General features: G+C 42.9%; 1 protein-coding gene across 1 annotated transcript in view; it reads right to left on the reverse strand.

Moving 5' to 3' along the window:
* Positions 1–678: 678 nt before the first annotated feature.
* LRRIQ4 (leucine rich repeats and IQ motif containing 4) overlaps positions 679–17,742 on the reverse strand; it is a 44,567-nt gene continuing 27,503 nt past the window's right edge. Inside the window, exons 2-6 of the mRNA XM_036350683.1 lie at positions 10,368–11,418; positions 7,698–7,871; positions 6,309–6,447; positions 4,606–4,802; positions 679–839 (exon numbers count right to left, since the gene is read on the reverse strand). Of these exons, the coding sequence (XP_036206576.1) occupies positions 687–839; positions 4,606–4,802; positions 6,309–6,447; positions 7,698–7,871; positions 10,368–11,333 (1,629 nt within the window). The 5' untranslated portion in view covers positions 11,334–11,418 and the 3' untranslated portion in view covers positions 679–686. The remainder of the gene's footprint in view (positions 840–4,605; positions 4,803–6,308; positions 6,448–7,697; positions 7,872–10,367; positions 11,419–17,742) is intronic.

The raw sequence follows: 17,742 nt of genomic DNA on the forward strand, positions 1-17,742 counted from the left end.
GTGTCCAGTCGTCTGGTCATCCATTCAACCAATCAAAGTGTAATATGCTAATGATATGCTAAGGCCGCTCAACTGCTCGCTATGACGTGCACTGACCACCAGGGGGTAGGCATTCCAACCGGTAAGTTAGCTTGCTGCTGGGGTCCAGCCGATCGGAACTGAGTGAGATAGGCCAGACACACCCTGGAGCCCTCCTGTGGTCCCTCCCTGGCTGGCCAACCTCCCATGCCTCTCCCCGGCCCCAATCGGGCACCAGTGGGGTCCCTTGGCCTGTCCTGTGCCCTCTCACAATCCGGACTGAGGGACTTCTCCATGCCCCACCCCCCCCGCAGTGCATGAATTTCGTGCACTGGGCCTCTAGTGAATATATAATTATTTCAAAACTAAAAGTTTGTTACAGAATACTATAACGAACCTCCATGTAACTAACAGATATCTCTGCAATTATCAGCTTATGTCCAGTCTTGTTTCATTTGGATCCCCCACACTTACCTGACATTATTCTGAAGTAATTCCTGGGCTTCATATCATTTTCTCATAAATATTTCAGTAAAAGTAAGAATATTTACTTTAACACATAACCATAATTTAATGAATAATTTTAGTGTGGTGGGCATCTAATTCCTATATATTTTTGCCTTCTTAATCCATCAGGGTTCATTACCTCAAGTCATTAATATACAAAATTATTTCTTCTTTTCCTTTGCAGGTTTTTCTTTTCCACCCTTCTTTCCTGACTTAGATTTTAGAGAATTCTTTCCTTTCTTTCGCACTTTTAACATTTCACTAAATTTCCCAAGTCCTTTCCGGACCATCATTCCACGCCACCAGGACTGAACCTGAAAACAGATAAACCCAAACAGTATTAGCTGGTATCACTGGGAATGGTTACAACTCTTCGTTCTGACATGTGGTTTTAAAAATGTGGAGAATGCAATGTGATGAGAACTCTAAACCTTATTTTCTCTCTTTCTCAATTGGCCAGTAGTCATCCAGGTATTTTTTTAAAGTATTGAGTGCTTTTATGCACCAGGCGCTGTTCCAAACCTTTGGGAAACAGCAGTTAACAATGCCTGGCACATAGTAGAAGCTCAATAAATACTATTATCACTGACTTTGTGGAGCTCACATTCCAGTGAAGGGAAGAGACAATAAACAATAAACACATAAATGTATAATTAGATGGTGTTCAGTGCCCTGGAGATGGCAGTGCACAGTAAGGGGAAGAGGGCGTGCCTCTACCCTGCCTTCCTTCTTGTTACTAGTCTTCCTATGCCCCTGCCCACCTACAGCCAGCCCACCCTTGTTGCCTCACTCAATCCTATTCCCTCGCACCTACTCAGAAACATCCCACCTCTAGAAGTAAGTAGACTCTTTGAACCTTTAGCAGCCAGAGCCAGAACTGTGAGAAAACACATTTCTATTGTCTAAGCGTCCTAGTCTATGGTCTGTTGTTATGGTAACCTGAGGCAGTCATTTTTCCAATGAAGCCTACCTGTTGACTTCAAGTTCTGACCATCTCATTTAAATTGAAATTCCACAACACACACACACACACACACACACACACACACACACACACACACAACTTCTGGTCATCTAGGTTCCCCTTAACTTAAACTTTTTTTCCAATACCACTTATCACTTTCTAACACAGTATATAATTTTACGTTACCTATTCATGTTTTTATTCCCATCACACTAGACTTTAAGCAATATGAGGACATATTGTGTTTTGTTCAAACTGGTGCCTAGAACAATGCCTGGCACATAGTAGAAGCTCAATAAATATTTGTTGGAGGAATGAAGAAGTTAGGTGGGGGTATGCTGCTTTATATAAGGTGGACTAAGGGCAGGTATGACGAAATTTGAGCAGCGACTCAACTAAGTGGAGGCAGAGTTATGCCCAAACCAGGGGAATGATCTCTGGGCAGAAAGAGCCAGTGTGAAGATCCTGAGGCAGGAGCATGCTTGGGCCTTAGAAACCTACTGAGGATCCCGTTTGTGACTCAAGTGAAGCAGAAAAGGGAAAGATGAGATGGGGAGGGAAAGCAGCAGATCGGTTAGGGTGGTGATTTTCCAGGGGACAGTACTGCCCTCTAGAGGCATTCTGAAAATGTGCAGGGCTTTTTGTTGTCAAGGTCTTCAATTGTGTGACATGTCACCCTGGTCCACAAAGGCTTTCCAGGGGTGAGCAAGCTTGGACAGTGTGGAAGCAATCCATCTCCAAAATTTCAACTTCCACGCGTACCCTTTTCTAAAATGTGTCTGCCTAGGGACACAGCTGCCCCTCTGGCACACCTCTCACCCACCTGAGTCTGACTAGGGTGTGTTGCCCTGGACTTCAGCAACCTCTGGGACACCAAAAAAAAAGGGGGGGTGGGGGGGAGGACAATTCAAAGTAATATCACTGATGTTGGCTCTAAGGACAGGTAGCCAATCCTTTTGCCTTCCAACTCTTCGCCTTCAAGAAAATTGAAAGTAGAACAGTTGATTTGTCTGATAAGAGCCTGCTATCTGATTTGGGGTATAAACCTGGGAAAAGTTCCAGAGATGTTTAAGGCATTTCCATTTAAAACAAAATGTGGCAAAGAAAAAAACTTCTTATCACCTAATTTATGGGGACAGTGTTTCTCAGCACTTCATTTGTAAAATGAAAAATAGGCATAGAACTGATGCCAAGCCCCATCTCATTCTAGCCATAAGTACTATTGATGCAAGGATACATAAACCATGTGGAAAAGTTTCTCTCATTTGTGTATGTATTTACCCAAAATCTTATAGGTCAAATAATTAAACACCAAAATTCATAATAGATGTTATGTTGTTATGGTCAATTTTATACTACCAGTAATAATAATATGACTAATAAAATGTAATAATCTAGAACATTATAAAACCCTATAGTTACAGAAAAAAATAATTTTAATTTGCATAAATATTTTTGTTACCCATAAGTACGAAAGGTGATCTATAAATTACTTTAAATTATATATATATAATAAAATATATAACTAAATAAAACTAATAAAATGATATGTACAGGGTGTTCCCCCAAAATGTATACACACTTTAATAGCTGAAAATGCAATTTTGAAAATGAAATGTATTTTAATAAACACTGCCTTTATAATTATTCAAAGTATGTGGATACATTTTTTTGGGACACACTATATATATCACATAAAATATTAAGATCAATTCTATGGGGAAAATGGAATGAAAATAGATGTTCAAGAAGAAAAGGATATAACAAAATGTCTGCCTGTAAAATAAGAACTTGTTCAAGTATCTTGTAAATTGATGTTGACTGACATATCAAATCAAAATAATATTTAGATTCCATTGGGTACATTTAAAATATTGATCTAAGAGCTCTATTTTAAAATGTTGATATTTAAAATTCACTGTAAAGTAAAAGCTTTGCAATGATTTAAACCTAGTGACAAAAAAGTTTAAATACCAATTTTGAAAATGTGCAAGAGGGTATATGGTTTTTCAAAATGCTCTTAGGAAGACTCCAAAAAGTATTTTTATTCTTCCAAAGTAGTCATTTCTGAATACATACATATTAAAACAAATATTTTAACATAAATAACTGTCCTTATCTTTCCTTTTATGTTGTAGCTCAGGCATTACTTCGATTTATTAAAAGTATGTAGTTTTGGTAGGTAATATTATCTATGAGTTTAATTTCAGGGAAATGAAAATGGTCGATTTCAGCAGAGGAGAGCTGATCAACCTATATTTTGACAGCATCAGTGTGACTGCTGAATGAAAGGTATATTTTGGGGGAGCAGGTATGGAACTAGGAGTGTGAGAAGATGGGGGCTTGGAACAGTTGAATGGAGAACACTGAATACTGACTGAAATGAACACATTCCTGGTCTGTCTGGGGTATCCTTATGTCTCCATGAGCTTCATGGGCAAGACAGGGCTCTTAGTTCTTTGATCTTAGTTCAGTGATGGCAAACCTATGACACACGTGTCAGAGGTGGCACACGAACTCATTTTTTTGGTTGATTTTTCTTTGTTAAATGGCATTTAAATATATAAAATAAATATAAAAAATATAAGTCTTTGTTTTACTATGGTTGCAAATATAAAAAAATTTCTATACGTGACACGGCACCAGAGTTAAGTTAGGGTTTTTCAAAATGCTGACATGCCGAGCTCAAAAGGTTCGCCATCACTGTCTAGTTCTAGTTAGTGGCAGAGAAGAACTCTGGTCGCTAGACCTCTGCACCATAAATGCTTTCATTTCTAATTTTTCAGCCTTATCTTACTGACTTTGTTACTATCAGCTTTCCATCCCAATGAATGCTCTAAGAATTTTAGATTGTTTTAAGAGTTGAAATTTTGGTTTCTTTTGCCTGATTGTTGGCTTCTTACCTGACAAGGAGACGAGGAACAAAAATGCTAGGATGATGTTCAAAATTCTCTCGATTGGCCCTGGGTAAGTAAATAAGACTCTCTACTCTCAAGCTCTCAAGGACAAGGTACAGATGTGTAAAGAGCAGCCCCATTGGATAATCTAATGTGTTTAACACTAACCCTTCTCCAAAGCAACTAGGAGTCTATTATGCAGAAACTTTGCTGATTTACCTTTGTTGCTACTATTTTCATATGTCTTTTATTCATAAGGTATGTGAAGATAGCCTCTTTGCCTTCAGTGTACACTTCTTCTGGGGGATCTTCCATAGGATTGTCCATCAGCGTCAGAACATCGAGATTCACTAGACTATCTAAATTTTCTGGAAGTTGGGTGAGCAAGTTTTTCTCAAGCAGTAATTCTCTCAAAGCTGAAACAATATTTTAAAATGATGAATTTATCTTAAAAACAGGCAAGAATTAAAACGTGAATTCTTTAGTCCAGTCATTTTGAAAGGTTTGTTTTCTACTGTGCCATGTCACAAAAAACATCAGATTTGATGAGGGAACCCGCAGTTCTCTTCTTTAAAACAACTCAGAGTTGTTGGAGTTCGTGTAAATAAGTATTAGAGGCAAGAAACATTAATAAACACTAAAAGATTTTGAGACTGTTTCGTTCCTCCAGAGACCAAGGGCAGGATAAAAATGTACCGTCGGGAGCATTACTAAAGAGTACTGGATCCAGGGGTGGGCACACTTTTTGACTCGAGGGCCACAATGGGTTCTTAAACTGGACCGGAGGGCCGGAACAGAAGCATGGATGGAGTGTTTGTGTGAACTAATATAAATTCAAAGTAAACATCATTACATAAAAGGGTACGGTCTTTTTTTTTTTTTAGTTTTATTCATTTCAAACGGGCCGGATTCGGCCCGCGGACCGTAGTTTGCCCACAGCTGGGATAGCCTCTAACCTTTGAATGTCTTGTGGTTAGGTAACAGCTTGCACTCATATTTCTTCATCCTCCTTTCACTAAAGAATAGGCATGGTTTGAAAACATACCTATAAACCTGAAGATTCAGTACACTATGGGGAAATTTTTTTTTTTAATCTGGCCCCAGTAGGACCTCAGCAAAAAGCTTAAGTAAATGGATATGTTTGAGTGTTTAAATATGCATCATATATGACTTTTCATGTCAATCATGTAGCTTCAAAAGCCTCCCTCCCCCCGCCCCTTGCTGATTTCACCACTGTGAGTCAGTATTTTCTTTTTCTTCAAGTGACTTAGTGACCTAATATGAATTTACTACAGGGCCCCCAACTCCCAATTCCAACATGTAGTAGGGATTCAGTACATTTTTGTTGATGGTGTAATGACTAATTATCTTAGTAGTTGCTACTTGCTTTTCAAATTCCCAATAAATAATCTGCCTGTGGGAGGCTCTGAGCTGTACTAGTCAGAGACCTGACCTTCCCAGGGAACCCTGCAAGGAGGTAATGAGGTAGGGCCAAGCTCTCTAAACACGGAGATTGGTCTTTAGAAAAGCAAAGAAGCTTTTATCAAGGGAAATGCTGGTCTCAAATTCTACTAGGCCAGCGGTTCTCAACCTGTGGGTCGCGACCCCTTTAAAGGGGTCAAACGACCCTTTCACAGGGGTTGCCTAAGACCATCGGAAAACACATATATAATTACATATTGTTTTTGTGATTAATCACTATGCTTTAATTATGTTCAATTTGTAACAATGAAAATACATCCTGCATATCAGATTCATACATTATGATTCATAACAGTAGCAAAATTACAGTTATGAAGTAGCAACGAAAATAATTTTATGGTTGGGGGTCACCACAACATGAGGAACTGCATTAAAGGGTCGCGGCATTAGGAAGGTTGAGAACCACTGTACTAGGCTATAGGCCTACTAAGATTCCCCACCTTGTGCTTGGCAGATGGCATCTGGAAGCTGCTTAAGCAGATTGTGGCGGCAATCAAGAACTTCCAGGTTAGGCATTGATCCCAAGGCCACTGGCAAGTACTCCAGATGGTTGTTTTCTATATGCAGCTCCTTAAGACTCTGAAATAAGATCATAGTATACCACAATGATCCTTACACTGAAAAACGAGTTGCAGCAACTAGAATCATTTGCGAGTTCCCATGCCACTTCAGTGAGGGTTATTATGCGTTGGCATAAAGGGGGAAACATTTAAAGGGCCATCATCAAGAAGTTATTTTTCAGTTAAACTATTAGAAATGGTTCACATTTATGTAGGGAAAATAGAACATGGGAACCTAGTATTTCTGTTTCACAAGAACTTTATGAAAAAGTAATTTGGATCATTTAACTACACAGATCATTTGCTCCCTTTCAATAGCTAATTGTCGGTGGCAGTTGCCTCAGAAGTATAATTTCCCCAAATATCAATCCAACATTGCCCAAGTGGAAGTAGCCAAGTATACAGATAATAAGTTAACTACGTTCAAATTCGCTGGGCAAAAACTTGTTTGTATCTCACCCTAAGATTTTGAAGAGTGTGACATGATGTACAAGGAGCAAAATGATAGACAGAGTTCTATGAACACAGCATAAAAGAATGGAGAATTCGGAATAGAAACCCTGTGTCATAGGTGAGTTTCTGCTATACATACCATTGACCGTTGCTCAGTGCCATGGCCAGGGATAATGTAGTGGCCCACACCTACTTTATCAGTATTAAAAAAGTGCAGGACCAGGAACATGAAAATGTAACAGTTCCTTAAAGTCTGCATATAGATAAAGACACACTGGTAGGGCTACCAGTTAGTGAAGTAAACGTGTTGCTCTGCTAGGATTTATCACAGTGCCGTGGACCCATCCTCAGTGAACCTGGTGCAACAGTAAAATAGACCACGATTTACATTCCACCATGGAGAGTGGGAGGTCTATTGCCCCACCCAAACGGCAGCTCCCAGCATTCACCTGTATGATACTTTAACTTCAAAATAGTACAGCTTTCAAGGGTAACTTATGAAAAGTAGAAACGAAATGTAGAGCAGCATGGCTCAATTTTTGCAAATAAAACTTTGCAAAACACATAGTGGAAAGGAGTATGGCATGACATACCCACTAGCAATCACAATAACTTGTTTTGGGTATAAATCTGTGGGTTGATCAGGAAGACAGTGGAAGGCTCAAAGCATAATGATGACTGCTGTTAGGCGCTGGAAATCTGGTATGGTTGATTCCACATGCAGCCTGTGGGAACAGGGCATGTTTCCCCAATATCAGCCAACTTAAGGAATCCGTAAGTGTGTACCTCTTTGCCTGCTCATTTGGGGAGGCTTACCTGTAGCTTCCCAATGTCCTCTGGCACAAAGGTGAGCTTGGCTCCCTGATCTTGCCCAATGTATAATTTCTCTAAGGACTCTAAAGAAAAGATTTCTTCTGGAAATGAAATGAACTGATTCCCACTTAGTCCAAGTATCTTCAGTTTTGAAAGTGCACCGAAGTCTGAAGGTAACTAGAAGTATTCCAAAAAGATGTTTCAAGTCAATATTTTCTTTTAAATCCTCACATGAGGATATGTTTATTGATTTTAGAGGGGGGGGGGGGGGGAGAGAGAGAGAGAGAGAGAGAGAGAGAGAGAGAGAGAGAGAGAGAGAAATTGATGTGAGAAACAACATCGGTCAGGTGCCTCCCCCCATGCCCCAATCAGGATGGAACCCACAACCTAGGTATGTACCCTGACCAGGAATCAAACCTGCAAACTTAATTGAGATTAAGTCCTAGATTCTCTTCCTAAATCTTAAAGTTACTATCAAAACACTTACTTGCTGACAGGCAGTTTTAAAAGTCTATGGCAATTAAGAAAACAAAAGACCTACCCAAGGTTTTGAAAATTGAATAAAATATATATTTTTTAATAAACTCACACCTTGCCTGGCCCATGTACCACAATGGTTGAGCCTCGACCTATGAACCAGGAAGTCTATGATAGATCCCCTGTCAGGGCAGATGCCCTGATTATAGGCTCAATCTCCAATAGGGGGCATGTAGGAGGCAGCCAATCAATGATTCTCTCTCATCATTGCTGTATCTATGACTCTCTCTCCCTCTCCCTTCCTTTCTGAAATCAATAAAAATATATATATATTTTCAAAACCCACAGCTTTTTGGCCTAGGATTTTTATAATGTCTGGGGAACATATGAGACTGGTGTCGATGGCCAGGAAAGACAGACCTATTATTTGGTTAGGTGTTGAATTCCAAGTATCCCTTTTTATCCCTCTATAGTTGTCTTTTGCTTTTCAAATAAATCTTTTTTTATTTTAAATATTAAACAAAAGAAACAAATACAAGTATACACAAATCTTTTGTTAATAAACACAATAAAATACTGCAATTAAAGTTGACTTTCTCTACAATACCTTCATTTGCTTGACTACCTCCCTCTTCCCAGAAACAACCATTGTTAGGAATGTAGTTTTTTCCAGTCCATATTTTTTATACTCTTATGACATATATAAATATCCATAAAATTTGTTGTGTGTATATGTATTTTTGTGTGATTAAAAAATTTTATAAGTGGCATCATTGGGTTCTGCAATTCGGTGCTTTACTTTTTAACAAATATTAACATTTTGGGATTTCTCCACATTGGTACCTATGGCTCCCATTCACTTAAATTATTGCATAGCATTCCATTTTACAAATACACCACAATTTACTTGCTCATTCCTCTATTAGCTGACATTTAGATTGTCTTCCATTACTTCATGATTACCAACAATGCTATGATGAACATTTCTGAACAGGCCACCCTGTACACATGGGAAAGTTTCTCTAAAGCTGTTTTTGCAGTTTCCCATGAATGGAACATTAAGATTAAAGGTTGTATGTGTCAGAAAAATCTGTTTAAGGAAATCCTGTTAGGAGGTGGTCTTTATTAAGAATACTAGAGGCCCGGTGCATGAAATTTGTGCAGGGGGGGGGAGGGGGTCCCTTAGCCCAGCCTACGCCCTCTCACAGTCCAGGAGCCCTTGGGGGATGTCCGCCTGCCGGCTTAGGCCTGGCCTAAGCCGGCAGGCGGACATCCCTCTCGCAATCTGGGACCCCCTTTCTCCTTACTGCCCACCTGATTGCTGCTCCTTACTGCTCAGCTTGCTGCTCCTTAGCACTGCTGCAGAGGTGGGAGAGGCTCCTGCTACCACCACTGCATTCACCAGCCGTGAGCCTGGCTTCTGGCTCCCCACAGGGGGAGCACACTGACCACCAGGGGGCAGCTCCTGCATCGAGCGACTGGTTGTTCTGCCGTAATGGTGGCGTAGGCTTTTATTATATAGATAGACCCCGGAGTCCAGCAGCTCTGGGTGGGGATCCTGCCTTCATCACTTACAGGCATGTGGCCTTGACAAGTTAGTTACGCGCCCTGCGCCTCATTTTCCTCATATGCCACTGAGGATAATATTACCGACATCAAAAGTACTTGTCAGTCCCTAGCCGGTTTGGCTCAGTGGATAGAGCATGGGCCTGTGGACTGAAGGATCCCGGGTTTTATTCTGGTCAAGGGCACATGCCCTGGTTTCGGGCTCTATCCCCAGTTGGGGACGTGCAGGAGGCAGCCAATCGATTATCCTCTCTTATCATTGGTGTTTCTGTCTCTTTCTCCCTCTCTTTTCCTCTCTGAAATCAATAAAAATGTATTTTTAAAAAGATACTTGAGAGGATTAAATGAGATAATCCTTGTAAGAAACAAACAAACACTTTGCCCAGTGCCTAACATACATATTGTAAATAAACGGTAGCTACTAATTGTGATCAATGTTGTTCTTGGAGGGGAGAGGAGGGGAGGGGAGTCATAAAAATGATCGCCGTGTTGGCTATATTTGTTAACCCTGGATGTTTGCCCATAAAAGTCAGTTAGAATGTGCTGATGTTTAGACACAGAACCGCACCACCTTCAGGCAGGGAGGGCCCGGGGTGAGGGCCTAGTGCCAGCCGGGAAGGGGATCAGTACCTTCCCTATCTTATTATCATCCAGCGCCAGGATCTCCAGGTTCTTCAGCGTACAGATCTGCACGGGGAAGCCTTGCATGTGGTTCTGACTGAGGTCCAGGAAGCGCAGGTTGACCAGGCGCCGGAAGGAGCGGCGCAGCGAGCGCAGGCCGGTGTTGCACAGGTAGAGCAGCTGCAGCGAGGTCCACTTGCAGAGCAGGCGCGGCACCTTCTCCAGCGGGTTCCCGCTCAGCCCCACCTCCTCCATCTCCGAGAGGCTCCCCAGGCTGCGCGGGAGGGAGTGGAGGCTGTTGTAGGAAAGATCCAGCACCGACAGCTGGTCGCACTGGCACAGGGACTCGGGCAGCCCCTGCAGTCTGTTGCGAGCCACGTAGAACTTCTGCAGCCTGATCAGCTTCCCGATCTCCTCCGGGAGCGCCGTCAGCCTGTTCTCATCCAGGTCAATGATCACCAGGTTGCGGAGGACGCAGAGCTCTGGCGGGAAAACCTCAAATTGGTTTTGCTTCAGGTAGAGTTCCCTCAGTTTGGTCTGGTTCACAATTTCCTTGGGCAGAGACTTCAGGCGGTTTCCCGACAGGCCGAGCAGCTCGAGGTGGTGGAGGTGTTTGCAGATTTCGGTGGGGATCTCCCCGATCTGGGTGCGGTAGAGGCGGAGCTGGCGCAGGGAGCGGATGCTGCTGAGGACCGGGATCCAGGAGGGGAGGATGGGGTTGTCGCTCAGGTCCAGGCCCTCCAGGCGGCTCAGCCTTCCCAGCTGCAGGCACAGCTTGCTCAGCCTGTTATTGTTCAGGTAGAGGACTTTGATGTTCGTTAGGTACTGAATATCCTGGGGGATCTCCTCGATGTGGTTATTTTCCAGGTGCACCTCTTCTAATTCTCTTAGTTCTAAGATCCCCGGTGGGATCGTAGCCAAGTTCTGATTAGCGGCATCGAGGAAAAATGTTCTCCCAGATGTGCCGTGGGTCATGTTTTGATGTGCGTTAGAGGAGCGTTCTACTGCTGGGGTGATGCCATTTGGTATTATTTCGACGGGCCATTCAAATATTCAAAATCTGAAATATTGTGAAAAGGAGAAAAAATAATCAGAGTTTACCTGCCACCAGGGTTGGTATCCTGAAAGAGAGATAAAATTAAAATTTTGGTTGATTGAATTTAGTGCTTGACACTGCGCCACAACATAAAATAAAGGTTTTTGTGATTTGTGTTGGGAGAAGAATTAAAGTGTAGACTCCTCTTACTCCTAACAGATTAACTAATATTTTTAAAAATAGTCTAAATTCAGTTTTTTGAAAAAAATGCTCATCTTGATTCTATTTCCAGGTAGGCTGAAGAAAGTTGCAAAAGATCATTGGTCCTACAATAAACACTGAGAGAACACTAGAAAAAATTTAATATTTTAAAATATTTTATTTTTTCTTAAAACTACTAGAGAGTTGTGGGTGCACAGGTCAAGAGAATTAAATTTGAGAGATGGACTAGTTCTCCCTGAATAAGTAGAGCCAGTGGGCACTTTTATGCCTGTGGCATTTTCAAGTTTGGAGACTGACAGGGGGAGAACAAGCCACCCACTAGGCCAGCCGTAGACAAACTACGGCCAGCGGGCCAGATCTGGCCCGTTTGAAATGAATAAAACTATTGAAAAAAAAGACTGTACCCTTTTATGTAATGATGTTTACTTTGAATTTATATTAGTTCACACAAACACTCCATCCATGCTTTTGTTCCGGCCCTCTGGTCCAGTTTAAGAACCCACTGTGGCCCTCGAGTCAAAAAGTTTGCCCACCCCTGCATTAGGCAAAGGGCCTCCTGGGGTAAAGAGAAACCAGCCAAACTTTTTGTTGTTGTTAATCTTCACCCAAGGACATTTTCCCATTGATTTTTAAAGAGTGGAATGGAGAGGGAGAGACAGAGAAAGAGAAACATCGATGTGAGAAAGACACATCTATTTTTCTTTTTAAATATTTTTTATTGATTTCAGAGAGGAAGAGATAGAAGCATCAATGATGAGAAAGAATTACTGATTGGCTGCCTCCTGCACGCCCCCTACTGAGGATCAAGCCCATAACCTGGGCATGTGCCCTTGATGAGAATCGAACCCAGGACCTTTCAGTTCACAGGCTGACACTTTATCCACTGAGCCAAACCAGTTAGGGCGACATCTGTTGGTTGCCTCCTGCACACACCCCCACCAGGGTCAGGGATGGAGCCTGCAACCGAGGTACGTGCTCTTGACTAGAATCGAAACTGGGACCCTTCAGTCTAAGGACCGATGCTCTTATCCAGTGAGCCAAACCAGCTAGGGCTTGACTGAAAACTCTTATCTGCATTTTAATGGGCTTTAATGTGCACAGGCAAATGGACCCCATAGTCCAGTAATACCAGAACACTTATGTGCTCTAGGATTTACTTAAATTAACCTATTTAATCCTCACTAGAACCCTAACAAGGAGGCACCATTATAATTCCTGTTTTACAGATAAACTAAGTAACTAAAAGAGCTCTTCTCAGGTTAGAATAGGAAGTGGGAGCAGAACCAGAGAAGTTGACTCAACCTCACATAGGTTTTTAGCATCATTTATTCACAGGTTGCCTGGTTTTTATAAGAATAATTCTTGGGCGTGAGGTTTCAGGCTTGATTTTTCTTTCTCAGCCTTCCAAGTCCTCTGGGGGAAATGTGTGTGGACTAGCCATCCTGATTAGAGTGAACACAGTGTGTCTGGGCTTCCAGACACATAAAAGAACTTATTTCTCCTAACCTTCATCTTGCTCCATGATGAATCCTGACTAGAATGTCTGAATGTGTGTGTATAAATATTATCTCACCTTAATCAGATATCACATATGTGTCTGGAACCAATTTGATGGCCCTCTGAAAGCTATATATATTATCATTAGTGGATTTAATAAAAGAAGTTTGTGGGGAACACTTTGTAAAGTATTGTCTAACCATTATGCTATACCCTAAAACTAATACAAAATAATATTTAAAATAAATAAGTAAATAAATAAATACTGGTTGTAAAGCCTGCGTTTGCAACAGCTTTGTTAGCAATTCAGCCACAGTAAATGAGAATGGGGGAAGATTGATTCCTTATTGGCTATTTTTCCCCCTAGAAATTGCTACCTGAACATGGTCAAATTAACTTATTACAATCCAATGTTACTGTGGTGTTTCTAAGTGGAATAACTTGTTGCATCATCATTTTAAAGAGCCAAGGTTGGACAATTTAATAATTAGCCCTTCTTGATGTAACTTTAATGTCCAAGAAAACCATTCAGGGAAATGACCAGCCCTCTCAAATTTACATCAAGTGTTGATACTTATGTTTCATGTGTAATTACACACAAACTGGATGGATAAAATAAGGGCCCTGAGGTTAATATGGTCAGTGACTGACTGTCTCTGATTACATTTCTAGTTAAAATCATTTCAAGATTTTGCTTATAACTTCACCTGGGAGCTCTTTTTCCTTTAATACAGACAAGCTAAAAGTAGCCTTAATTACCTAGGACTAGAAAATCATGTAACAGTAACACTACCCTTTGCTTTGAGGAAAATTTCTTGGAAGCTATAAAATCCCTTGAAAAAATTTTGTCTCCTTTCAGCTAATACTGAACTGAAAGTTCCATATAGATTTCAGACGTCAGTGGAAAACTTTTTACAAGCAAGCAACTTGAAGGTGTGCTTCCATCCCCACTGTCACCAAATTATTTATCTGACATAGCTTCTCACACTTGCTTTCTTTAAAGACTCAAAAGTTGCATCTTACCCATTTTACAAAAGTGTTTCACCCTCAGTCCCTTCCCCCTACCATCAAACTATCGATCTAGTAACTCATTGAGCAAGCCTTTCTTTTTCTTTTTCTTCTGGTTTTAAATTTGGGTTTTTCAAAATGTTATTTGTATCATGAGCAGGAAAGTTTGGGGCACTACTTCACTATGAAGCACTGACATATTTTCTCATCTCATCAAAAAATAAGAATGTCAACTTTTCATGCAACATACTCCTTTATCCATGGGCCAAAATCATTTTAAAATAACAAAACACTCATTTTCCATCTGCATATTCAGTACCTAAACATTCATGCACGAACAACACCAGGAGTGAGTATTTTAGATACTTGTCAGAAAATCAAACCAGGCATTTATTCTGTTCCAGCGCTTGCTGGCACCTCGGTTAGGCCACCTGATAGCTGTGAAAATAGCTAATGAATACGTTAAAGATTCCCCCAGATCCTTTGAGTTCAATCTCCATATTATCAGGAAACACCGTGCCTAGACCCTATTACCATAATTAAATACCATGCTGTTGGCTTTCTAAGTAGAATTACAATAAAATGAATAATCATTTGAAAAAATATTTCTGAATCGTCTACACAATTATAGTCCAAGACATGTGCATTAAATTACTTATATAAAGATATACCTACTAAATTTTCCTACTATAGGGTACCAGAGACACGTAAATGCTGCCTTTTACTGAAGCCAGGGGACTCCATACCCTCATATATTCTCTTTGGTTCTGCCTTCTAGAAATCTCAGATTCGAGTTAGACCTATACTCTGGGTTCTTAACGCAGAAGTACCCAATGAATCCACTTAGGTTTCCTTCCAACTAGCTCAGCAACATCTCCCCCACCTGCCTACCCCTCAGTGCTTCTCAAGGGGAGGTCTTCATCTCTCCCTCCCACCCAACTACATCCCTCCTTTATCTGGAAATCATTTCATGAGGAGTCATGAGAAATATACTGATGGAACTAGGTTGTATATGTGATCAGTGTCTTTTCGACCATCTGTTTAGCATGCATTTTGACACTGCAAGCTATATTTTTGTGTAAATACTGTTTTTGTTTTGCCGAGGCAGCTAGCTAAGGAGAATAGTGCTGTAAGTTGTTTGGTTAAAGCAGCCCTTTTCTGTTTATTCTGTCCTGACCCTGTTTATTAGTTACTCTCTAAAACAAGAATCTGATTCTGCATTTCTTGCTTCCGTGGAAGACCATCCCTCTCTCCCCAATGGAGCAGCAATTAATTAATCCTCCACCTCTCTTTCTGTTCCTGTATCTTCTTAGCTCAAAACACTTTAAGGGAGGCATAGGGGAAGGCAGGTGCTGTACTTGCACTCACACTTTGGTATTTCAAGCCACCTGCCAACTTTGTTGGTAGCACATAGGGTAAGCGAACACATAATTGTTTTCTATCATCATCATGGTTAACCTGAAGAAATGATATTTCAGGTGATGTTTCAATTCTGTGGGCACAGGGTTTCAAGAGACCCCTGCCTTGTCTGGCACAACAATTTCTTGGCAGCAGAGCACTGTTTGGACTTGCCTGGTGGGACAGCATGGGGGAGAGAGGATTCAGGCATTTTGCTTTTCACCTTTGAACTGTGCTTATAAACAGCCTGGTTTCACTTGGAGGGTCTCTGTCTGGCTCCAGGGTCTTGGTCAGGGCCTTGGACTTCCTTCTGAGTCCATAGCAACCCCAAACAGAAGGCCACCCCTTCCCTCCTTCCTCTTCTCCCTCGATATTCAAGTACTAAATTCTGATTATGTCACCCTGTAACTATTTCTGGGTTTTGTCCCTTTCTCCTCATCCCCCCAAGTCCAGTCTTAGCTGAGTCCTTATTATTTCTCCTGGGTCACTGCAGCTGCTTCAGACCTCATTTTTCCTGCCATGTGTCAAATCCATTCGCCAACAGCTGTGCTTCTGAGGGTGCACAGGACTCCACCTGGATCCGTTCTGCCTGCCCCCTTACTCTCGGTGCTCTTCTAGGCAACCCCAAGTACCTGCGCTCTTCCAGCACACACCAAGCAGTTCCGCCCTCTAGCAGGTTCACTCCACCAGGCAGGACATCACCTCCTCCAGGAAGCCTTCCCTGATTCTCCCCAACTCTCAAAGATGGATCTGCAATGCCCCTTTATGCTCGCTTAGCTTCGCGCCCTCTCCGTGCTGCTGCTACCAGCTCCTTCTGCACGTGGCCTCCGCAGGTGTGTGCACACTTCAGGGAGGCGACTGTGTCATAATCATCTTTGTAGTCCCGGCCCAGCCCAGCAGCAGTGCCTCCTAAACCTGGAAAACTGGTCCCTGCAAAGTTGCCGGGAGCCCAGCCTCGGTGTGACATTAACCCCTGGGAGGAGAAGGGCGTGATCTGGACCCAGATATGGTGACCATGGAGCCTGCAAAGCATGGGCAGCCACTGCCTGTGCAGCCAGGCCTCCCGGCCCACGTGAGTAATGGCGGGGGATCCCAGGCGCGGGGCGCTCGGGGTCCTGCGGCTTCTCCCTGCACGCGCTCCCGATCCCGGCACCACGCAGCACGCCGTGACCAGGGCGCATGCGTGCGGTCGCCATGACAACGTCGCCGCTACAGCCCGCCGAGAGAGAGGAGCATGGAGCCGGGCTCCGCGAAGGGCCCCTGGCCCAGGAACCCCTACCCAGCTCCGCCCCCCACTCAGATCGCTATTCCTACTTGGGACCGGGCCCAGGCCTTCGGTAGCAATAAGAAATAGGGTGTCCTTTGTCGCCCGAAACCCGCAAAGAGCGTGGGAGCCCGGGCTGCGGGGTGGCATCCCTGATTACTCCGAGCAGGCTCCGCGGTGGGGGTGGGGAAGGGGGGTGAGGGGGTATGGAAGGGGAGTGTGGAAGGGGGTTGAGGGGTGGAAGGGGGACGGGGGGAAGGGGGTGTGGGGGTGTGGAAGGGGTTTGGGGGGGTGTGGAAGGGCGCGGGGTGTGGGGGGGGGGGCGGCGTAGCGGGAGCGTGCCTTGGGAGCCCCAGCGGTGGCGGGAGCTTTGGGGCACCACCAAACGCGGGCGGGAGGGGACCCCAAGTCTTGCGGCCGGTCTGCCCTTTGCACGATAGGTTATCCTGAAGGCAGGTGTTTCTGTCGGTCTGTGGCTTTGCTTTTACGGTCTCTGGGAGAGTGACTGGGTGCTCTTCTTGGGCCCCTTTTTGTGGGAGCTCCAAGGCAGGGGACGTGAAGAGCTTGTTTCTATGATTGTGGCCTCAACTCAGTGTTAGGAAGAAGCAATAGAGCTGTGTTCCAAGATGCCATCAACTCGCACGGAGTATGGAGAGGGTATCGAAGCAGCTTAAGGGACTTGGTGATAAATCAGATCCCTTTTGAATGTAGATTCTCGGTTAAAACTGTCTTTATATGAAGCCATTATAAGAAACCTAGGGTTGCCTTAACCCACTGTCGCAGGGTGAAAAAGAAACTTTGGAATCAGTTTGATTCTGTACTCTGCCCTTATTAACTGCATGAGTTTGGACAAAATATTTAATTTCTCTGGCATTATTTCCTCAGCTACCAGGCCGGTTACATATAGAGGTAAATTCTCCTTTTATGTCACTTCCAAGTTAGTGTCTGCCCACCCTCAG

This window comes from Myotis myotis, unplaced genomic scaffold (genome assembly GCF_014108235.1).
Source record: "Myotis myotis isolate mMyoMyo1 unplaced genomic scaffold, mMyoMyo1.p scaffold_m19_p_2, whole genome shotgun sequence".
In the NCBI taxonomy this organism is placed as follows: Eukaryota; Metazoa; Chordata; class Mammalia; order Chiroptera; family Vespertilionidae; genus Myotis; species Myotis myotis.